Source organism: Typopeltis vanoorti, chromosome 22 (assembly GCF_054136105.1).
Source record: "Typopeltis vanoorti isolate ZY-2024b chromosome 22, IOZ_Tvanoo_1.0, whole genome shotgun sequence".
Classification (NCBI taxonomy): Eukaryota; Metazoa; Arthropoda; class Arachnida; order Uropygi; family Thelyphonidae; genus Typopeltis; species Typopeltis vanoorti.
In genome coordinates this window covers 572,881-598,141 of record NC_143570.1, presented here as the reverse complement: position 1 = coordinate 598,141, position 25,261 = coordinate 572,881, and the positions used below count along the sequence as shown (strand labels likewise).

Genomic DNA, 25,261 nt, shown 5'->3' with positions numbered 1-25,261 from the left:
ATTAACAGTGATGAAAGTTATCCTTCTATAATCATTTTCTCTGTTGAAAGTTTATTTTTCACTAGGTTAGACTATAATAAATTTAGTTTAATCCTTTATCCCAGTGATAGCAAACAAAGTTTGTGCCTGAAAATATCTTCAGGACTGAATACATTGTTGTACTATCTTACCCTGGTAAGTAGTACAATACCAAGGCAACTCGTAGCAAAGGTGGAGCAAGATACCAACACTACTATCCCAGTATCTCCCATAATGCAAAACACATCTCCTTGTAGATATGTATACTGTAATGCATTAAGGGATTGGCCACTACCCAGACTAGTTTCAACCTTTATTGAGGTCTCTTCAGTGGGAGAGCCAGGCCCAGAGTTGGAGATACCAGGCAGAAGCAGTGGCAAGGTCATCTTTACCTATAAGAGTTGCCAAAAGGTTTGCCACCTTTTTTTTTTAAATTACTCTGGATTTAGAGAAAGATGTTGAAAGTTTATTTTTCACTAGGTTAGACTATAATAAATTTAGTTTAATCCTTTATCCCAGTGATAGCAAACAAAGTTTGTGCCTGAAAATATCTTCAGGACTAATCCTTTATCCCAGTGATAGCAAACAAAGTTTGCGCCTGAAAATATCTTCAGGACTGAATATAGTGTTGTACTATCTTACCCTGGTAAGTAGTACAACACCAAGGCAACTCATAGCAAAGGTGGAGCAAGCTACCAACTATGGGCCTGGCTCCCACTGAAGAGACCTCAATAAAGGTCGAAACTAGTCTGGGTAGTGGCCAGTTCCTTAATGCATAACAGTATACATATCCACAAGGAGATGTGTTTTGCATTATGGGAGAGATACTGGGATGGGAGTGTTGGTAGCTTGCTCCACCTTTGCTACGAGTTGCCTTGGTGTTGTACTACTTACCAGGGTAAGATAGTACAACACTATATTCAGTCCTGAAGATATTTTCAGGTTCAAACTTTGTTTGCTATCACTGGGATAAAGGATTAAACTAAATTTATTATAGTCTAACCTAGTGAAAAATAAACTTTCAATATCTTTCTCTAAATCAAGAGTAATTAAAAAAAAAAAAGGTGGCAAACCTTTTGGCAACTCCTATAGGTAAAGATGACCTTGCTACTGCTTCTGCCTGGTATCTCCAACTCTGGGCCTGGCTCCCACTGAAGAGCTCTCAATAAAGGTCGAAACTAGTCTGGATAGTGGCCAATCCCTTAATGCATAACAGTATACATATCCACAAGGAGATGTGTAACCGTCTGAAGTTGGGCATTGGGAATGTGCTAACCAGCACTCATGTATACGGAGTTCCGGGCAGATCGATGGAGTTCAACCTCTTCCTGATAAGAGACCTTCTTCGCCTTGTGACGAACAAGGAATTCCCACTTGCACTCGTATCAGTAGACTTAGATAAAGCGTTCGATAGTGCAAAGCACAACTTCCTGCACTATATCCTAGAGAAAGTCGGAGTGGCGGCCTGCATAAGGGAAGCATGTACGGTAAAACAACAATGCACATTGCGATTAATGGGTTTCTTTCAGAACCCATTCCCATACGCAGAGGGGTTCGGCAAGGTTGCCCCCTTCTTTTCTCTTTAGTACTAGAGCCGCTTCTAAAAAAAATCGATGAGACGCGCGCAGTAAGAGGAATACCGCTGCCCTTAGGCTCCAAACAGAGCAAAACTGTCGTATATGCCGATGACATTGTCGGAATCCTTCGGGATTCCGACTCGATTTACATCTTCTTCGGCATATTGCGAGAGTTCAGCGTGCTCAGTGGTCTTCACACCAACCCAGAAAAAACAAGAATCAAAATTTATGGGAAATTCGGCCCTGCCAGTCTTCCGTATGGTCTGAAACCCACAACCGGTCCATTAACAATACTAGGAATTCCCTTCCTAGCAATCTCAGTGTTGCAAACACAAAACTTAATAGAAATATGTCACGAGAAACTCAAACCCTTTAATCCCAACTACCTATCATTCGAAGGTAGAGCAACAGTTATCAAAACAGTCCTAAAACCGATGTTACTGCACACCATTAACCCCTCACAAACATCATAAACACACAAGACAACACCATTCACAAACATATCACTATTTTTTTCTGGAACAACAGGAAACACAAGGTGCACAGGGCCTTTCTCCATCTTCCTCGCACACAAGGGGGATTTGCCCTGCCAATCCTCATATACTGCCACCTAACCAACACTGCTCAGACCATACAGAAAGCACTGGCATGAAATCACCCTTCCGGCAATCTGATTAAATACTTCTTAGGATTTTTCCTACCCTACTTCGGGACCACTGGCCACGCCAGACCATGTGCGGAGACGGTGCCAGAGTGGTACTACACAATATGCAAACTTTTCAAAAAAATGGCAATGGATGGAGTTCGAGTACTTCAGCTCAGCCCAAACAAGCTGTACTGGAAAATTTTTGACAACTTTGACTGGGAAAAGCCCGATCTGGGCACAAATGAAGAGGTGCTGTTCACCAACATAAAAAACAGCTGGGGACAACCATTTCACCAGGACTTAGCCTGGAGAATCACCTACGGCAGACTCCCGGTGAAACTGGTAAAATCAGCCTACAGCTCGTGACCGTGTAACCCCTTCTGCGACGTCTGCGGCGTGGTAGAAACTGTAGGGCACTTCTTCTTTCACTGCTCGCCAGTACAGCGTGTTTGGCACAGACTGGGCTGAGGTGCTTGCGATCCCAGCGCTCACATTCGCCGAAGTAGTCTTGCTACAGTTTCCTCCCAGAGTAACCAAAAACAAGAAACACTTGATTTTCCTAATAAACGTGATTAAACATCACATTTGGAAAATCACGAAAAAAAACACCTTCTTAACGAGGAGGATTGCATCTATCTCCATGTTAGGAACTGTCTCTCAGCCTACCTCCACCGCTTCCTGGAGCAGGAAAGGTACTTACGGGGTGAAGAGCAGTTCCTGAGGAGATGGTGCAACCCACCAACCATCTGCCAGATCATACAGGGAGGAATCCGGTTGTATCTGCACCTATAACACCTTCAAGTTGTAGGTGTTGACGCTATCTCGATCTTCCTTCCTGATCAGCGTTTAACCCACAGGTATGCCTAGTCCTTTCGCAGTTGAAAGTTTTTCTGTCCCCAGGTTGGGGTTGACCTGAACAAACCCAGACTGCGAAGGCCAACATCGAGGTGGTCCAAAGCCCTTTTCAGCGCGGGGTCTTCCGGGCTAGATCATCTCCCTTCTTTTCCTGGTTATACTGTTCTGGGTTTGCTCAGCAAACTCATTCCTCTATAGAATTGTCTTCCACATAGTCTTTAGATATATTTACACTTGTTAAATTTGCTTAGTCTCTCCTTTTTTTTTTCCTTTTCAGGATTTTTCCTTTTCAAAAGTGAAAAATCAATGACCGTTTTAGAAGCACCCCTGGGGGGTCAACAGCTAAAACAGGTCAGCTGAGGCCTCTTTCATCTACTCTACTACTAAACACTATCTTTATTTCCTCTCCTACTATCTGCTGAATCTCAGCCTATCTTGCTCCACAGGCCAATGATGAGATACGTTGAACTCACAAAATAATAATCCACAAGGAGATGTGTTTTGCATTACGGGAGATACTGGGATAGGAGTGTTGGTAGCTTGCTCCACATTTGCTACGAGTTGCCTTGGTGTTGTACTACTTACCAGGGTAAGATAGTACAACACTATATTCAGTCCTGAAGATATTTTCAGGTGCAAACTTTGTTTGCTATCACTGGGATAAAGGATTAAACTAAATTTATTATCATTTTCCCTATTACTTGCTGCACAGCAAAAAAACTTAGAGTTTCCTTTAGCCTCTTAATCTGATTCAGTCCTCTTTACCATGATAATCACCATTTTGCCAACACTTATTGCTCATGAGTATATCGATTGTCTTTTCAAAACTCTTACACTCAACAATAATGTGTTTGAAAGAAAATTTAAGGAGGCATATGAGACTTACATAAAACCACATCTAAAAAAGAATGATATCATTAAAATTTCTAGGATTTAGTCAACACACATCCAGCCTTCACCTCAAATTTGCCTAGAGTAGTGTTTCTCAAAGTGTGGTCTATGGCCCACTAGAGGGCTGCAAGAGAATTTTATTAGTAAATTTTTTTTCTATCTTGGTTTTTAAATTTTTAGATACAGTTTAGAATATTGTTGGACAGGTTGGCCAAGTGGTTAACATACCCACCTACAACCAACAGGCAATGGGTTCAAATCCTGCTGCTATGTAAATTTTTAGATACAGTTTAGAATATTGTTGGACAGGTTGGCCAAGTGGTTAGCATACCCACTCTACAACCAACAGGCCATGAATTCAAATCCTACTGTGGGTATGGATATTTGTGATTGTCTTTAGGTGTGAGATCCGCCCCCCCCCCCCCTGCTTATTGGAGAATTGAAGTGGCTTGAAAAAGTTTTGTTTGGTCTCTAGGACAGCATTTCTGGACTATGTAAAAAATAAATTAAAAATAAAAATATATATATAAAATTGATAAAAATAGAAGGAAAAAAAACTCCTTAGCCCACCCATAGTACAAAATGTACTATAGATTTGCAAATAACCTTTCATGGGTGGGAGTAACATAAAAAATGGTATATTAAATGTCATATTAATTTAAAAAGTTCTTTTACATAATTTGCTTAATTTCAATATAATAATATATACATAACATGTATTTTGCCATATGCTATATAATTCAACATGCGAGTGTATATAAAATCAATTGCTGAGTCGCCATGGTAGGCTGAGAAAAGCACACCAAGAAATTCTATCGTAATTTTCATATGAAAAATATTAAGGCTGTGTATGTTGCACCAACTAATCCATGATTTGGCCCTTATGGGTTGCATATGAAAGCTCACTTCCAGAGCTAAAATATGACCTATCGTTAAAGGATGGAGTGTGTGTGTGTGGGGGGGGGGGATTAGTGTGCCACTGAGTTATATATATTATGTCCAAGTGGGCTGCAGAGTTATATACTTCATCCAACTGGACTAGAGTACCAAATTACAATAATGATAATCTCATCTGAACTCTACAAACTGAGATATTGAAAATTGTATCAGCTATTAGTTACTTGAATTTTGACAAATTTGCAACAGTGGTAAAAAAAGAATCCAAGCCCCCCCCCCCCCCCCAATAATTCTGCATGAATTTCCATTTTTACTCCAGCAGGCTCTAGGCTACATACAGTAATTAACAAGACTTCAAAGGATAAGCAGAACTATAAAAGTTATGAATTATTACAATTTTAAAGTTAATTTGTTGATATTTTTCCACCACAAGAGGTCAGGCTGGGCATTTTAATTGGTAATAGACATATTGTAGCTTACATTAATACAATGTTACAGTTGGTTTTTATGTAGTGTTATACACATAGTGTTTTTTTTTGGGGGGGGAGGGGGGGGTGTATGTAATGATATGCATAGTGCACCTTTATATTAACAGCAACATGCGACATATGGATATGCTACATTTAGAAATTTGTAATATTCAGTAATCTTTTGTTTACTTGATATATAAATAAGCTTAGTTATTTAATGAAATTTGCATTTTTTTGCTACATCTGTTGTTAAGATATTTGCTATATAAAACTTTTTTTATATCTGTGATAATTTATGAAACTAAAAATGGCAAGCAATTATATTGCTGTTTAATCCTTTATCCAAATATAAGCAAACAAAGTTTGCTTATGAAGTTTCTTCATAACTAGGTTACTTGTATATAGAAGCTAATGATTTCACATTAATTGCCTGAGTATTCCATAATGCAAAGCACACATCCTTTTGGGTGTGTATAATGATATGCATTATGGGAAAGTCCACTACTCAGGCCGGTTTCAACCTTTATTGAGGTACATTAGTAGGCATACCTCTCCAAAATCTCTGATTGATTTACAAGATCACTCTAAATCTCACTGAGTGACCCTAAAGGATCATTACTAAACTCATCACTACTGACCTGAATTACTCCAGGACAGGCTGGCCTGGTTGGCCAAGTGGTTAGCATGTCTGCTCTCCAGCCAAGAGACTATGGGTTCAAATCCTGCCATGGGCATGGATGTTTATGATTGTTCTACTAATCAATTACCATATGTACTGCTGTGACCTGTATCCTGGCACAGTATGACCTTTGATGTCTTTGCACCATAAAAATCAAATAAATAAATAAAAATTCCAGTACAGGAAACTCAGCAGTGGTTCCACCCAATGACAGGCAAAAATCAGCCACTAAGCAGACCCCCTCTCTCTACTTCCTGGGAAGTAAGCTAGTATCAGTGGGAGCCAGACCCAGAAAAGATACAAAGGTTGAAGTAATGCAGAAATCATATATATCCCATATAGAAGTAGGTAGAAGGTGTCACAGCTTATTATTAAAATACTTTGGATTGGAGCAAATTGTAGAAAGTTTTTCACTTTGGTTATAAATTAAATTAAATTAAACAAGAATATAATGTAATTTCTTGGCATTCTATTGTTTTAAAGTATGATTGAAATAAATACTTAAATTACAAGGAAATATCTGTCATACTGTGCATCAACATGAGAACTGAACAGGTGTGATTTTCTTTTTCAGATGAGGAACTAATAAAAGAGTTTATTCATCAAGGTGTTAATTCTCTTTTAGCTTCATTGAGTGCAAGTGTAATGAAAGTCAGATGGAATGCTTGCTATGCTTTAGGTAATGTTTTGAAGAATGTAAAATTAATAGAATCAGGCATTATAGTACTGGTAAGTTTTTTTTTTTTTTTTGTCGTCATTGTTGTTAAAAATATACAAATTGTCCAGTTAAAGTTGACATAAAGATACAACTCTGAATGAGTTTTAGCACATTTTAAATTATCATTATCTTCAAATCTTCTATTTTAAAGCCATTACTAAACAAATATACAAGTATAAATGTGCAATTTTTAGTGTTAGTTTATTATATCAGATTGGTACCAACTGATTTAAACTAGTTGAAAATCATGCTTTTAATTGTAATTGTTGTTTATTTATCAAAATTTGCAAATACATAGGAGTGTGCTTCAAAGAATTTTTGAAATTATTTTATTGACATTTCAGTTTTCTTTCTTTTGGTAGGAGGCTGTGTTAAATTTATTATCAGGCAGTGACATTTGCAAAATTTAGAACAAGTTTTGCCAACATGGCTTGCTTGAGACAAAACATCAGTTGTGGAAAAAGTCATTCATTTATTACTATTGATTAATAGACGTGTACTGTCAATCAATGATAATCAATTTTTAGATGGAAATAATGATTTTTTTTTTTTCAATAATATCCTTTAACCCACTCTTCAGACATCTATTTCCATGTGATTGAAGTGGTTAGGGTTTGCTTAAATGTCAAAGCTAGAGATCTCTCAGTTATCTAACTTTGACATTTAATTTTGATCTGAAACCCTGTTCTAAAGACCAGAAATGGAACTTCAGGTCTCCAGTAAATGGGACAGTGATAACACCAGGCAATAGAATGTAAAGGACTGACAGTGCTTCTAATCCAGGTCTGGTCTTTGCCTTCCTTTGGTGCATCTTGTTACTAGGTATATACCTGGATACTGAATTAATCAAGCTTTGCTGGTAGTTTGGGAATTAGCCTAATTGTATCTTGTATGAACTTAAACCACACATACACACAAAATATTATTATCACTGCTACTACTAATTGCCACATAATGTATTCCCATGACTCATTATGGGAGGCCACTCTCCACCATGTAGCAGCACTACCACAGTCCCTTGTCTATACTGTGTGACATTTATCTTTGTTAAAGATATAAAGTAGGAGGTAGAGGAAATAAGAAATCTGGGAGTGATAGTGGATAAGGATCTAAAATTTAGGGGGCACATTGCCAAAATTGTGAAGACAACACAAAGGCTTCTGGGAATGATGCGGAGGACACTGACGTGTAGAAGTAGGAAGATTCTTGTTCCGTTGTATAAGGCTTTGATTAGGCCATACATGGACTATTGTGCCCAGATTTGGTCACTGGGTTTTCAGAAGGAAGAAGAGATGTTGGAAAGGGTCCAAAGGAGACTGACTAAGGTAGTTTCAGACCTCTGGAATGTCGAGTATGAGGAAAGATTGAGAAAATGTAATTTGCAGAGTCTGGTGGACAGGAGGAAGAGGGGAGATATGATAGAAACCTACAAGTTGGTAAGGGGTTGTTATAGGATCATTGCTGGAGAAGTTTTACAGAGACTAGTGGGAGATCAGGGGAGAACCAGAGGTCATCCCTGGAAACTGTATAAAGAGGGTGTGAGTAGGGGAGTGAGAGGCAGGTTTTTTTCGTGCAGAGTTGTGAATGATTGGAATGCCTTGCCTGAGAATGTAGTGTCTGCAAAGAGTTTGAATGTGTTTAAAACACGGTATGATGAGCTGTGTGTGTGTGTGATAAAAGGACCTCCCAGATGAGTCTTTGACTCCATAAGGTCTTGGGGTGGTAATAATAATAATAATAATAATGTATCTTTGTCTATTAATTGTGCACTGTTCTCATTATTAGATGTTTTTCCTCTCACAAAAGAGGCAAACTAAATTTCTGTTTCTGTATTTTTGGTTTTCTAGCCAAAGAGTGCATGCTGTTTACAGAGGTGATCATTTTCAAATAACTACCTTAATTATAGATATGGTTATATCTTGAACAAATGTTATTTCTTCATACTGTACTCTCATATTTGTCATTTTTGCCATTAAAAACCTGCCTACTCTTTTTGTCAAGGGCACCAGAACAAACCAGTGTTTGATTTGAAAAGTCAGCTACTGAAACTACCTCAAAAGATACCTATCGGCATTAGAAATATCAATGGAAATGAGATGTAGCTAGCAGAGGAAACTGAAATATGAGGTCAACAGATATCAAGATAACTAACCAAGTGAAATACTTTTGAATCATAGCTATAAGATGTCATAGTGGCAGCTATTTTCCTGTTGAGTGACATGAGCAAATTTCAGTATTAAAAATTGGACAGTGAGATTTATTTGTGTCTATAGTCCCATAGAAGGTTCTAGCAAAGAAGTCAAGATTGTGAGTCATCAAAATGAATCCATGACAGAGAGAGAAATGTTTTTCGAAAATTTGAAGAAAAAGAGTAGAGCTAATAATAACTAATAATAAGAGTTAATAATAATAATAGTACCTACAGAAATTCCATTCATGACATGGATCTTGTCATTATTAATAATGTTCCAACATAAAGCTATACATGATAACTAATAATTAAGGAATTGACAGCGTACTCTAGAAATATAAATTAAATAAACTTTAATATATACTTTCCGATATTTTTGCAAACGTCACGTTGCCATCTTCTTGGGAACTTAATACAAAGACACGTGCACACAAGTACTACATAACAGCAAATGAGATTTCCCCACTCTTGGCTAACTTCTTTATGGAGACTTTTGAAGAGAAAGCCTTAAACTCAGCCCCACAAAAACCTACCATATGGCTTCGCTATGTTGATGATGTGTTCGCTATTTGGCCACATGGCCCGGATTCACTCCTCTCCTTCCTAACACATTTACACAACCAACACCCTAGAATCAAGTTCACCCTGGAAAAAGAGGAAAACAATAACCTCCCCTTCCTAGACACACTAGTCACCCGCCAACCTGATGGAAACTTGGTTTTCTCAGTTTATAGAAAACCCACCCATACAGGCAGATACATTCACCAACAATCCCCCCCACCTCACAACAATATAGAGTTATTAAGACATTATTCAACAGGGCAAAACTTATCTGTTCAAATGATCAAGCCCTAACCACTGAACTAAATCACATCCATGACACTTTCTCAGCCAATGGCTACCTCCCCCCCCCCAAAAAAAAAAAGAATCCAAAAAATACTTAAACCAGTTATCCACAACCCCCCCTTCACAAAAAAGATTACTCTAAATCCATCACCATTCCCTACGTCCGAGGCACCTTGGAAAAAATTAACAAAATCTTAAAAAAACATGACTTGACCACTTGTTACAGACCACACAGAAAATTGGCATCCCTTATCCACTCCACTAAAGACCAACCACTTCCCCTAGACCTACCTGGTGTATACCAGGTCCCTTGCAGCTGTAATTTGTCCTACTTTGGCCAAACAGGTAGGACAGCAAATATCAGAATCTCAGAACACAAGGATTACATCTGATTTCACCGGTACAGCCACTCTGGGCTTGCAGACCATGCTCTAGATACTCGCCACAGAATAAGATGGAAGAAAGCCACAGTAATACACCACAGCAAGTTCAAATATGAAAGACTATTCATGGAATCAGCCTCAGCCCTTAGGAACATGCCAAACCTCAACAAATTTGGATGCATGAGACTGCCCCAAATTTGGGAAACATTTATCAGAAGAACTTCAGCCCAAAGGCCAAGAACTACCAATATAGCCCGCCATGGGGCACCATCAGGACTTTAGGAAAACGTTAGCTTCCTAGCTTCGGTTCTCATTTGCTATTATGTAGTACTTGTGTGCACGTGTCTTTGTATTAAGTTCCCAAGAAGATGGCAACGTGACGTTTGCCGAAATATCGGAAAGTATATATTAAAGTTTATTTAATTTATATTTCTAGAGTACGCTGTCAATTCCTTAATTATTAGTTATCATGTGTAACCAGCGTATAAGCCTCTCTACAAGAATAAAGCTATACATGTATGGAGAGAACACAAAAAATATGTCTTCTGATTGATTTACTGTTGACAGTGATATCGTTAGACTGATTCAGAGATTTGAAATAGGAAGTTATAACCATGCAATTTTAAGAATGATAAAAATTAGTACCACGCTGAAAAGAACAATAAACATTATTATTGATATTAATCAATGGAGCCAGACCCAGAAGAGATACCAAGGTTGAAGTAAATGCAGAAATCATATATATCCCATATAGAAGTAGGTAGAATGTGTCACAGCTTATTACATTTATTAGTTAAATATTATTACTATTATTATAAATGCTCCTTCCTCTAAAGAGTCAAAAGACTCATTCAGGAAGGGCCCCATTTAGATACCCATTCTTAATACTTATCATACTTATATCTCTCCTTGAACATATTTACTGAAAATGTCACAACATTTAATGGTAGCGCATTCCACATACACTCACTATAGGCCATGACAAAAATCTGGACCTTACATGCTTCATAACAGTGCTCCTGTTATGAAGCATGTAAGATTTCAGGGATGATCCCAAGTTCTACATCTATCATATATATATATATATATATATATATATATATATATATAAGCTGCAGAATTTCACTTTATTTGACTATAATGCAAGATCCCATTACTAACTTGTATGTTTCTATCATTATTTATTAATAGGCTACATGCATTTCAGGCACTTGCTTAGAATTGCACTATTTTTCTCAAAGTCTGTATTGTGCATCAGATTAGAAGAAGGTTCATGTGTTTCTAGATAAAAGAAAACTGTCCCTAGCACTTCTCACTGGCCTGTTTTTTTTTTCCTTATGTCCATGTCTTCTTTTTCACAGATTGATCTCCTCTTGGCTGGTCTTAGCCTCGTGCCTTATGACAGTGCTAATTGGGCTGACCTCAGAAATTTCTGCTCCTCTTTTCCATTGTCAAATTACCGTTTTTGCTCTCTTGGTACAAACATCTGCTCCGAACTAATAACTGAAATAATCCTTACTGGAATGGGACCTTCATTCTCTACTCCACTGCAAGTTCCCTGACCTCTCTGCAAGACCTGGTTATCTAAAAGTTATGTCTTTGTAGTTCATAATGAGTATAGCATATGCTCAGTGACCCAAGGCAGGTGTGGAGAAATTGTCACTAGATCTGAAGTGAACTTTTGGGTGTGTGTGTGGGGGGGATTGCAATTAGCCTAATGGTCCCTTGCTAGGGCTTTTGAGTGAAAGTAGAAAGTAGCTTCTGCTCTTTCTTGTTTCTACTTCTCTCATATCATGATGGTACTATGGTAGCATCACCCAAGGATGGGATTAACCAGCTAGCATCAGTCTTTTCCTACAACTCTTGTTTGAATGACTGGGGCAAGTCACTTCCCTCAGTACCACAGACACTTACTGCATGCTTCGTTTGATATTTCCACAAAAGATATCGGAAAAATCCACATTGATCTTGATGCTAATACACTACCTGATCAAAAACATCCAGCCACCCCTTCGTAGAAAGGTATATAGCTATATACATGACAACCATGACTCATACAGGTATAAAATAAAGCATGCTGTCTTACAATCTTTATAGACAAACATTAACAGTAAAAAATGCCTGCGCGGTTAGCCTAGTGGCCTTGCACTTCGCAACCATATGCCTGGGAGAAGGAGTGTCCTGGGTTCGATTCCCGTCGCCAACGTGAGGAGCTTAAGGATCTTCCTCAGCCATAGCCAAGTTAGCCGGTCTTGGGCATGGACAGCAGGGTTTTTCATCTCGCAAGCAGGCAAACTGAGCCCGTGAACACACACGGATCTACAGTCATAAATACTTAACCCTCCATGAGGGGGCTCAACTCGCCCCAATAGGGACGGGGGAGAAAATGGAGGAAACGCCATATGAATAAATAAAAATATAACAGTAAAATGGGTCATACTGAAGAGTTCAATGACTTTTGACATGGCACTATCATAAGATGCCATATTTGCAACCACTCAGTTCACAAAATTTCTGCCCTGCTGCCCATCAACTGTAAATGATTAAATTTGAAGTGAAAATGCCTGCTAGCAACTACATCACAAATTACAGAGTGGGACTGTAAAAGTGCTAAAGGCTCAAAAAAAAAAAAAAAAAAAAAAAAAAAAAAAAAAAAATCACCTGTGCTCAGTTGAAATACTTGCTACCAAGTTCCATAATGCCTCTGCAAGCACCACAACTGTTTGATGGGAGCAGAAGTATCATAAGATGCCACATTTGCAACCACTCAGTTCACGAAATTTCTGCCCTGCTGCCCATCAACTGTAAATGATTAGATTTGAAGTGAAAATGCCTGCTAGCAACTACATCACAAATTACAGAGTGGGACTGCAAAAGTGCTCAAGGCTCAAAAAAAAAAAAAAAAAAAAAAAAAAAAAAAAAAAAAAAAAAATCACCTGTGCTCAGTTGAAATACTTGCTACCAAGTTCCATAATGTCTCCTCAAGAAGAACATGGGCTTCGATGGTCATGCTGCTGTACACAATCCCAAGCCTAACATCAGCAACGTAACACTGAGCATCAGTTGGAGTGGTGTAAATCTCATTACTATTGGTTGGAGTGATGAACCTTGCTCTACCATCTGGTAGTCTGATGGATGAGTGTGGCAGATGTTAGAACTTTACCTGCCCAAATGTGTTGTGTCGACTCTAAAGTTTAGTAGAGGAGGCATCATGGTCTGCAGCTGAAAAATTAGGGGTTCCAGATGGTCCTCCTAAATCCAGTGATGGGGAATCTTAATGCTGCAGCCTATAATGGCATTCTAGACAATTCTGTGCTTCCAACTTTATGGCAGGAAGGGACTTCCATGATAGCCCTTCTTGTATCAGCACAACAATGTCCCATCCATAAAGCGACATCTGTGCAGGAAGGTTTGATGAAATTGACTGGCCTCCACAGAACCGTGATGTCAACCCTATTGGAATGCTGAGTCAGGCTGAATCACCTGACAATAGTGACTGATCTCACTAATGCTCTTCTGGAAGAAAGAGAGAGAATTAACCAGCCCAATAGCTTACCAAAATCCTTTTCAGAAGATTGAAGGCTGTTATAGTAGCAAAGAGTGGACCACAAAAATATCCAGGTGTCTGCTTATTTCCACCCTCACTCTAATATGAAGATTCTGGATACTTTTGACTAGCCATAAGTTTCTTGGTTCAAATGGTATCTCTTCAGTTGTATTCAAAACTTGTGCTGCAGAATTAACACCTCTCCTGTATCACCTATATAAGCTGTTATGTTTGTCTGGAGTCTCCCCAACAGCATGGATGCAAGCCTTTGTAAAGTCTGTGCCTAAGGGAGAGGATCAGCTCTCAAGCTCTCATCCCATTGCTCTCACCTCAGTACTCAAAAGTGATGGAGAAGGTTGTCAACAGCCAGCTTCTTTGCTATCTGAGACCCCCCAATCAACTAATTAATGATCACTTGTATGGATTTCACCTGTTGTTTTACAGCTGATGTCTGCATTACCTGTATCCACCTTTGGACATGAGCCATGGTAGAGGGATTTGGAGTTCACATGGTCACTCTTGATATCCCAAAGACATCTGATTGTGGGATCTGACATTGAGGCCTTCTCAATGGGCTGCCATCTTGAGGTCTTCCACCTGCCTTTGTGATTGGCTTGCCATCATCTTCTCATCAGATTTTTTGTCAATACTGGAGTGCCCCAGGGTTCTGTGCTCTCGCCCATTCTTCCTCCTTTACATCAATGATCTCCTTGTCTCTGACTTCAAATCCTATTCATGGTTTTGTTTATTACATTGCTCTGCATTTCTGATCACCATTTGAGAAACTGTATGGTATTGAAATGATTGAAACTTCAGTCTTTCATAACCAGTTTCTTGGGCCCCAGTTTCCACACCATTCTCAAGGAGCAGATACAATTTATTGAATTTCAATGCTATTAAAACATAGTCCTGTCTTATTTCCCATAAGAAGGATCCTGCTTCTCTCTCTCTCTCTCTCTTGATTTTGATGATGCACTGTCCTGGCATAAACATATTGCATTGATGGCCTAGTCAACCTATAGAGGATATGCCATTATTCTTGATTGTATACACAAGAGAGCAATTTGCCTAACAGGTGATTTCTATCTCTCTAACCCCAACATTATCACCGAAGTAATTGATAATTTAGCCATCATCTCATTCCTTCTTCTGAGGAAGTTTCTAGAGTCTGCATTTTTACATAAAAGATGTATCTGATAATATAGGCAGACAGGTTATGATCTGCCTAGAACAACATCTGGATTAAATCCAGCTCCCTTTCAGGTGAAGAATTTAATGGTTGTTCATTTTCTATAATCATTTTAGAGATGATGCATTAAGTTAAAAAGCATAAAAGTTTTTAACAAAAATATTTCAAATGTTTTATATTTTTTTTTTGGTTAAAAAGATTCAACAAAAATTTCAATCATGTATTGAAAGTTTTTTTAGGATCTTTTGTATAAAACCTTTTAATAACTTATATTTATCCCCTCTTTATTGCTCATTCTAAATTTGGTAATGCATGAACTGTCTGTTTATCCTTGTATATAGATCTTGTTCTAAAAATTTAATATTTTGAAAATCCTAAGGGGGAAAAAATAGTTTCAGTTTACATTCAGAATTTTTTTTTTTCATTGACTTGATTTAAATTTTGATCTGAGCAATACTAGGTAGCACTAATATTTGTATAAATTATACATTTTTCTTCTAAGGCTAATCTATGCATATGTATTGATGCACCACTCAATTGATATATATGCATTGATATATATGCAATAATAGTATGCATTCCATATTTTGTGTTTATTTTTTAATAGGATGCTGTTTTTGATGCATTAATTACAACTCTCAACACATGTGGCAATTTTAAAGTTCGAATAAATGCAGTTTTGGCTCTGTCTCAAATTCAAAGCAGAGAACTATATAGCAATCACTATGCATCTATCTGGCTTTATCTCTTAGGAGCATTAGAAGCAGCCCAAACAGATGTAGATTTTAGAGAAATGAAGCATAAAGAAAATCTCTGTGATCAGGTTAGACAACTTTTCAAATGTATTAGGAATTGACTTATAGATTTAGAAAATCTAAAAGCATACTGAAAGAAAATACAATGTAAAAGAATCCACTAACATGAATGTTTTATTAATTAAAGATAATCTGGGGTTGATCAATGCTATTAACCCCCAACCGGCCATGATGTCTATAGACGTTCAGCTAAATCTGGATACAAAGCTCTAACACCCATTGAATAACATGGATAAGAAGTGCAATTTGGTGTCACTATTTCATCCACATCGGCTGGTAGGGAGGTTAATGCAGTATATTGCATTTTCCTCCAATATATATATATGTATATCAAGTACGCATTGTGTGTATATACACACAGTGCTCCAGGACAAATGAACTTTAAGTGCTTTTAAGGGGGGGGGGGAGTTATATTATTATTCAATTCTAAATAATAATGATCATTTGTGATTTAGCCACTGCTTGAGCATACATGTATTATGATCTCCATTTTTGAAGTTTGTAAAGAATTTGTGTTTTTCTGTTGTAGTTTATTGGGTTGCCTTTGTTTAACTGTTCACTTTTACCAACAATACTAGCTGTGTCATCAAATGATGAGCATGCATATTTCCACTTATTTACTGATACTGATTCTGTAACACCATATTGTTCCTTCAATCATTTACAATTTTTTTTTTCTATATGTACAGATCTGAAATTGTAAAAATTGTTTAAACACGGAAACCAAACCAGCACACATATAGTAAAAAATAATAAATAAATAAAATAATTAACTGAGCTTTTACGTGGATGTGACTCACACAAATACACACACTTACACACAATGAGAGAGAACAAGGGTGCACCAGAATTATCTCCCATTAAATGGCAAAGCTAGTGAAGGACTGAAAATTAATGGGGGAAATTAATTGGAACATATCAAGGAAGGTGGCTTGATTAAGCCTGAAAATTTGCAAAAACTCAGTGCTGCAGTTAAGAGTCAGAATATTAGTACAAAACTTAAATGCTCTCTCAAGTCAAGACAACTATTCTTGCTGAACTTTGTTTTAGTTTATCAAATCCTGATTGGTGTTAATTCTGTAATGTAACCTCCAAGCTGGATTCAATATTGAAGGTAGAAGATAAGAGTCAAGAGAACAGTTTTTTTTTCATAGTTTTTGGATTATTTTTTTTTCAGATCCTTTAAAGTAAGGGATAGAGATTTTTGTAAGTGCTTTAATGGAAATAGTATTTGGAGCCAAACCTTTCCAGATGCAATATTCATTTGAGGGGGAGGATCGGGAAACTATATCCTATCCTACTCTCCATCTAGGATGGGTTGAGTCCCCTCCTAATGAGGGGCTACTGGTGTATTAATGCAGCTGGTTCATCACTCCTCTGCTGCATCCCCTAAGGGGTATTCCTGACAGTAATCCGTGTATGTTCACAGGGCCAGTTTGCCTGCTTACAGGATGAAAAACCCCAGATAAACTGGGGGAAAAAACCCTGCTGTGCACGTCCAAGACCGGCTAACTTGACTATGGCTGAGGAAGATATTTAACTCCTCACGTCGTCGATGGGAAATCGAACCTACGACACTCCTTCCCCATGCATATGGTTGCAAAGCGCATAGCCACTAGGCTAACTGCATGGACAACTTGGAAAACACCAATTTTTTATTTGGTTAGAAAGTAAATTCTTTCTTTCTTGATTATGACAGTCTAAATTGTTGATCAGAAGGACAAATGGTAGATGCTTTGTTGGAGAAGATTCTTATAATTACAAGTTTCCTTGATATTCTATAATGGGACTCACTATTTGTGATGACCATTATTCTTGAAAGTTTTTTTACTTAATTAGAAAGTAATATTTGAAAAGAAGTTATATTCTTGTTTAATCCTTTATCCAAGTGTAAGCATATATGGTTTACATGTAAAGAATCTTCATGACTAGGCTAATTGTATATAGAGCTGATGATTTTACATTACTTGTCTAAGTATCCCATAATGCAAAGCACATTTACTTTTGGATGTGCATATGATAGGCATAAGGGAGCATCACCACGCAAACCAGTTTCCATCAGTGGACTCCAGACCCAGAAAGATGCCAAGGTGAAGATACGTCGTGCACAAACTTCGATAAAGGATTAAACAAAAATATAATTTCTTGGCATGCATTATTTACTTTCTAACCAAGTGAAAAAATATCTCTACACCTATCTCTGATCAAGAGTATTTTTATAAGGTGATACACCTTCCTTCTACTTATTATTATTTCGGGCAACTGCAAAGAGTCGACAGACTCATCGAGGGAGGCCCTAACATCATGTCAAGAACAACTATTCGACATTCACACAACATCTATCATACCTCGCCTTGAACTCATTCACAGTCATAGCACCCACAACAGACTCTGGCAGCTTATTCCACTCATTCACCATTCTCCAAGTAAAAAACCTAGCTCTAACACAATTGCTAACCACATTCTTGCCCAGCTTCCATGTATGGGCCCCTAGTCCTCCCACCACCAGTCCTGTTCTCAAAAATATATTCTGAATTAATCTTATAGAAACCCTTCAGTAATTTGAACGTCTCAATCATATCACCCCTCTTCCACCTATCAACCAATTTTTGCAACCCATAAATCTTCAACCTGTTCTCATAAGGTTCATTCCATAGACCTGCTATCATCTTGGTCACTCGTCTCTGGATCCTCTCCACCCCCCTCCCCATCAAGAAGAAACCCTGGCACCCTTATCTGGGCACAGTAGTCTAGATGGAGTCTTATCAAGGCTAGATACAAAGGAACAATAATTTGTTTGTCTCTACTTGTTAAAGTATTTTTCAGCAACTAAGTGATTTGATGAGCTGATTTAGCCACTTTTGCGATGTGCCCCCTAAACTTCAATCCACCACCACTCCCAAATTCCTGGTCTCATCAATCTCCTGGAGTATGGTTCCGCCAATGTGATCTATTGTTGCTAATACTGTTGCTAATCTTTTCACCCCAAAATGCATAACCTTACACTTTGCCACATTAAATCGACATCCATTTTCCTTAGCCCAGTCCTCCAAACTATCCAAATCATTTTGCAAAATTTTGACATCCTGTGCACTCACTATTGCTCTACCCAACTTTGCATCATCAACAAACAAGTGAACATTTCCTCTCAGATCCTTTCCTATATCATTAATGAACAATTTGAAAAGTAGTGGTCCAAGAACAGAACCCTGCGGCACACCACTAGTCCCAAGCCATCTTTTGGACTCTACTCCTGAATAAACCACTCTCTGATATCTCTTCATCAACCACCCTCATATCCATCTCACCAACCCTATATCCATCCCCATATGCTGCAGTTTACTGATTAGAATTCCATGTGGTATCATGTCAAAGGCCTTAGCAAGGTCTAGTAGAATCACTGTAAACCCATTACCTTTATTCAGTTCAGCCGTCACTGAGGCATGATCTACCCTTCACAAAACCATGTTGTCCCCCATACAGTATCCCATTTTCATCTATCCAATCCTGTATTTTTCTCTTGACTAATTTCTCCAAGACCTTGACAACGATTCCTGATATGCTAATTGGTCGGTAATTTACAACAGCAGTCTTGGAACCTCCTTTATGCAGTGGAACTATTTTCCCCTCTTTCCACCCCCTCAGGACTAACCCAGACCCGAGACTCAAATTAAACAAAATGGCCCAGGGCACTGACAATTTTTTAGCCACTTTATGTACAACACAAGCTGGTATACCATCCAATCCCACAGATGTATTGACATTGAGGTTTTGTAATAGACTACTCACCTCCACTTCATTCACCACAGTTCCCGTATAATCTATTGGTTCATTCTTTCCTGCAATGTCACCACCTGGATGATATATTCTTGCAAAGTGCTCGCTCAGTAATTCCACTATATCAACTGATTCGGTTACCTCCCTACCATCGGCATTTTTTTAAAATCATTCCGCCATATACATTTTTTCTTTTACTTGCAGCATATCGAAAAAACTGTTTGGGATTCTCTTTAGCCTGCATGGCTAATGTTCTTTCAGAATCTGCTTTTGCTTTTCTTGCCACACTCGTTACCCTTCTGGCCTGCGCTTTATACTGTTCATGTGCCTGCCGGTCACCTTTTTCCTTAAATTCCCTCCATAGTTTTTTTTTTTTGCAGCTCAAGCTTAATGGTATTATTCATCCATTTAACCCCTACTTGATTTATTATTCGGACTCTAGGTATACAGTCAGCCATTGCCTCATGCAAACACTTTCTAACCACCTCCCACGCACTATCAACATCTAGCCCTTGTAGTTTTACATGCCATGGCACTGAACCAATCAAACTCCTAAACTTGTCATACTTGCCAGCCCGATAATTCCACATGTACTCTGTCTTAATTGTAAATTCCACACCTTTAGCCACCTCCGAAGGCAAGACCCTATGATCACTCTCACCAGTTGGTGGTAACGTGGTCATATTCGTTATAGCCAAATTCTCAGATGCAGTTACTAGGTCAAGCACTCTATGACCCCTAGTATTTTCTCTTACATGTTATATGAGAAATATAACATGTAAGAGAAATATAATATGAGAATTATATATGAGAAATATATGATTTTTCATTAATATACCTTGATATATGAGTCAGTACCCAAAAATAACTGAAATTTTTTGTAAAAAAAGTTTATTAAAGTTTATAATACCATATTCTAGTCTCCTTCAAAGTACTCTCCATGCGAGTCAATTCACTTGTCCCAGCATTTTTTTCGACTGCTAAAATACTGTTTATGGCCTCCAGCGACTTTTCTTTCACTTTATTCATGTCAACAAATTGCTGCCCTTTCATATTTTTTTTATATTTTTTTATTCCCAGAGATTAAAAAAATAAAATTAAAAGTCACATGGAAAGAAATTGGGCTAGTAGGGAGGGTGGGGAACAACCGCGATTTTATTTTTTCGTCAGGAACTGTTGGATAGACAAGGCCATGTGGTCTGGGGCATTGTTGTGGTGCAGCAACCCATCTCTGCTACTCCACATTTCTGGCCAATTTCATTGCACACTATCACACAGTCTTCTCAAAATGTTCAGTAAAAATGTTGGTTCACTGTCCAGGAGGAACACATTCTTTGTGTACAATTCCATTTGCATAAAAAAACAAAAACAAATAAACATTATCTTGATGTTTGATCGAAACTTGACGTGCCTTCTTGAGTCTCAATTTATTTGCATGTTTCCATTGGCTTCATTTGTTTTGCTTCTGGATCATAACCATAGCACAGGACTCATCTCTGATCAGAAATTTTGAAAGACAGTTCTGGTCATTAAGAAATTGCTCTCTCAAATCATGGCAAACGTTCACATGATTTTTTTTTTTTTTCCGATCCTGTGTGAGCAAAATGAGGCACAAATTTAGCGGACACGTTACATTTGCAGATCTTCTGTTAAAATTTGTTGGCATGAACTCCGTGACAAATTTGTCTCTTCAGAAACTTTCTCAATGATCTTTCAATGATCTTCATTGATTGCCTGGCAAACCTTTTCATCATTTCTGCTTGTCAAAGTTCAGCCAGATCATGGTTGATCTTCAACTGATATGTCCCCATTTCAAAAATGGGGACATTTCAGTGGAGTGAAATAATAATCATCCACTGTATATCATTACTAACTCCTATCAACAATTTTTCTTCAAATTAATCTGTTACCTGTAGACTCCAATATTATCACAGCTTATATTTCTGTCCTCTAAGGCCTTGTTCTTCAACCTGTGGTCTGCAGACCGGCACCAGTCTGCCAAAAATTTCTTCATCTCTCAGAAACAATGCTCCAGCCACGTATATCAAATTTTCTAACCTCTAAGCAGCAGCAGATGTCGCACTAGCTAAAAATTGTAATTTTATAGTATTTTATTTATTAAATCCAATGTTATCTACATTGGTTTATGTTTCTGTCTTAGCCATCAGCCGGTCCGCAAAATATTTCTCCTATTTTCCCCTGCCCGCAGGTGTAAAAAGGTTGAAGAACGCTGCTCTAAGGCATTCTTATTGTATTAATCCACTTAAATCTTAGTCTTCCTCTGGATCTTTTTTCCTGCCAAGGAACACTTGTTTTTCTAACCTTTCCTTCCATTCTGATTAAGTGACCATACCACCTAAGATTAACTCTGCTAACACATTCCTGAATGTTAGCAATGCCAAATTCTTTCCTAACATTCTCAGTTTTAATATGACATGGCCATCGATGCTATGTCTATTCATTCCTGTAATCTTTCTCAGAACTCTCATATCTGTGGTCTCCAGTCTTTGATCAAATATTTTATTACTAACCCAGCTCTCAGATCTACAAGTTAAAATTAGTTTGAACACTATATTGTAAACGGGGGGGGGGGGTTTCTCTGTCCTTTATTTTACTATCTTAGTTTATCTATCTCTTACATGCACTATTGTAAACTTTTGCATATATATATTACTTTATGCTATAATTCCTTTTCTACTTCTTCTAACTGTCTTTTGCACTTGCCTTCCTATTCCTCGAACACCAGAAAATTTATTTGATAAGCTGCGCCACTGATGTCCATTTTCTAGTAATAAGAAGTGGTAAGTGCATCCAGTAGTCTTCCCATTATATTCAAATTACCCCTGATTAATTAATATCTGCAGTCATGGTCTACTATCTATCCTTTACTATCCTTTCTCCTGGGTTCCCGCTAATTAGGCTCTAATATTTTTCGTAACAGTGCATCGGAAAATTAAATATCAGGCGACACTCTATTAACATTTAAACAAAACATTTATTTACCATAAAACAATTTACACTATTATTCCATCAAAGAAAAAAATGCTTAGTTTAACTCTAAATAGCACAATTATGTTAAGATGCCCTTTCAATTCATGATAATCATGTCACATAAATATCCACTCCTTTCCAATATCAAGTTTCTATCCTAAGCAACTAAAACTGTTAACAAACTGTTACTCCTTAACTGTTATACACACAAGAATATCATTACACAGAAAAGTTCGATCCTTCTGATACTAAGATAATACTCTAGGCAAAATGCACTATTAACAAACTGCTACTCTCTGACTGTTACGCACATAATCTTCTATTACTTATTAAGCATTTTAAATCCAACCATTAACTCTGCCCAAATTCAGCAGTTTAATCTTAACAGTCCACCATTAAAGTTCTTCTGTAATTCACAAAGTTGAAGAAAAAAATCGAACTCACTTTAGGGCTGCTACCCACTGCGTATTCTTATTCCCTGGCTTCGGATTGGAGTCCTGACCTTTTCCTCCCGTATCAAGTTTTCTCTCCCTTCTTACGCCAGCGATAGATTTTTCTGATGGCTTCTGGGAGATGCTGTCCTCCTGGGACTCGGGTGAAGATTTTCGGCTTGAGGAGTACTTGCGTGTGTGTTAAACTAACAGAGCAATTCTTTCCTGCTCGAAAATTCCTCTCTTAGGACAATAACTCCTGCCGAAGGTTTGTCATCAGATCAATGCTTTGCCTGGTGGACCGGCTTCTGTCATCTTTCTTTCAGGCCACTGGCACGACTTCTCCTTAGAAGTCGTGCCAGTGGCATCCTCGATGGCTTACATCCGACGGACAACCGCTGGGGTACCGATGACAGCCTATGGATAACCGATACTCGATCTTCCGCCCAACACCTTTTATTCACCTTCTTTCGGATCCCTGCACAAAGATATGGGACCCCGAATATTTCAGTGCGATCCCCTTGTTCTTTCCTTGACACTGATCCTTTCTTTGATCTTCTACTACAATCTTTTAATCCTATTTGTTCGGGCAGCGGAAGTGCATCTGAAGTTTGCCGGTCTATCTGACACTGACCTTGAGTGTTTACAATTGGAACTCACAAACAACTTTCACATATTCTTATAAGGAGCTAACATACAAAGTTTTCTGGTGGCAAGGCAATACCTTGCCACCAGAAATTTTCCCTTTTAGGGCAGTAAGTACAGACAGTCCCTATGGGATTATTTACATTAACAAACTGTTTTAACTATATACAGGTTATTTTTATAACATCCTTGCAGGGCTTGACTTCTGTAAAAATTGATGTAAAGCTTTCTGGCATTATTAAGCTACATCAAATTTTTACAATATCGTATAAAGCTAATTGAGTGTTTTTACTAATTTCTCTCTTATCCCATATAAATTTATTCAGGTGACTTTCAACCATACTAGCTTTGCCAATTCTGTTGTCTATTTCTATCTTTAATTTGCCCATCTTCACTAAAAATTGTGCCTAAATAGCTGAAATGTTTAACTTGTTCTATAGGTTCTCCATTCAGAATGCAGGTAATGTTTTCGATATTTCTGCCTGTTTTTATTGCTGATTTTCATGCCAAACTTATTACAGCAGTTCTTCAATTTAGTCAGTTAATTCTGCAGACTTTTACTGGATTTATTTAGAAGTATAACATCATCTGCATAAAGTAAAGAGCTGAGATTGAAAATCTCCAATTTTTATATCAGGTTTAATTACTACTTCATAATGTAATCCATATAGATGATGAATAGCAGTAATGCGTACCCTTCTCTCACACTCGTAAAGTTTATTATGAGAAGCTGTTCAGATGCATATATCATATAATGTCCAGAAGTTCTTGTTGTAGCTGTTGTGATTTAGAACATATAGTAAGAGCGTGATGTACAAGTTTTTACAATTCCAGTCTTTTGAGAAGGATGGTGAGTAGATTGCTGTTGAATGTATCATCCAGTAACAGTAGATAATTAATAAATTGAAGTAATTAGTTCACCTGAAAATGAATGGGAGTGTAAGATGTCTGGGAAAGGTAGTTTATTTTCTTTTTCTATTTCCATCATAAAATTGATGCAGGGATGAAGATTGTTTATTTCTGCTAGAAAGGGAGGTAACCTGTCATTACTGTGGCAAAGACATCATTGATGTATCGTACCCAAAATTAGAGCTCAGGCATGGATGAGATAAAGATTGCTTGTAGTTCTAGACAAGAGTTGGTGAGTATTGGAGAGAGTGGACTACCCACAGTGGTTTCTTCAACCTGTCTGTAAATTCTGTTCTGACAAATAAAGTAACCTGAGTGGAAGGCAGAGTCAAATAATTTGAAAAAAACTTCCAACATAATTTGACTATAGCTGGCAGAAAGGTTTGTGGGAGCAGTCCAGAGATGTGTTAGTGAATATGGAAACAATATCGAGGCTGATCATTAAGTGTTGGTAGGTTAAAGGGATAAATTTCTCACTTTATCTAGGAAATCTGAAGAATTTTTTTTTATAAAAGAACAGGAGTTGCCAATGTGATATATAGGAGAATCTATACAATCCACAATTGGATGAAGAGGAATTCCTTTCCTGTTGATCTTGGACAAACCATTGAAGTGTGGAGTCCAACAAAGTAACTTTTAATTTTGTCTAGAACTGGTGACTTTATCTAGTAGCGAGTTTAGTTTTTTGATTTAGCTGTTAGTGGTTTTGTGATTAACTACCTGATAATTAGATCTGTCACGTAGCAAGAGAGAGAGATTTTCCCTTTTTTTTTTTTTTATTATTCT

General features: G+C 37.7%; 1 protein-coding gene across 4 annotated transcripts in view; it reads left to right on the top strand.

Moving 5' to 3' along the window:
* LOC150094096 (HEAT repeat-containing protein 6) overlaps positions 1-25,261 on the top strand; it is a 446,924-nt gene that overhangs the window by 395,427 nt on the left and 26,236 nt on the right. For all 4 annotated transcript variants that reach the window (XM_090412214.1, XM_090412213.1, XM_090412212.1 and 1 more), the window contains 2 exons: positions 6,608-6,762; positions 15,515-15,730. In XM_090412214.1, the coding sequence (XP_090268340.1) occupies positions 6,608-6,762; positions 15,515-15,730 (371 nt within the window). The remainder of the gene's footprint in view (positions 1-6,607; positions 6,763-15,514; positions 15,731-25,261) is intronic.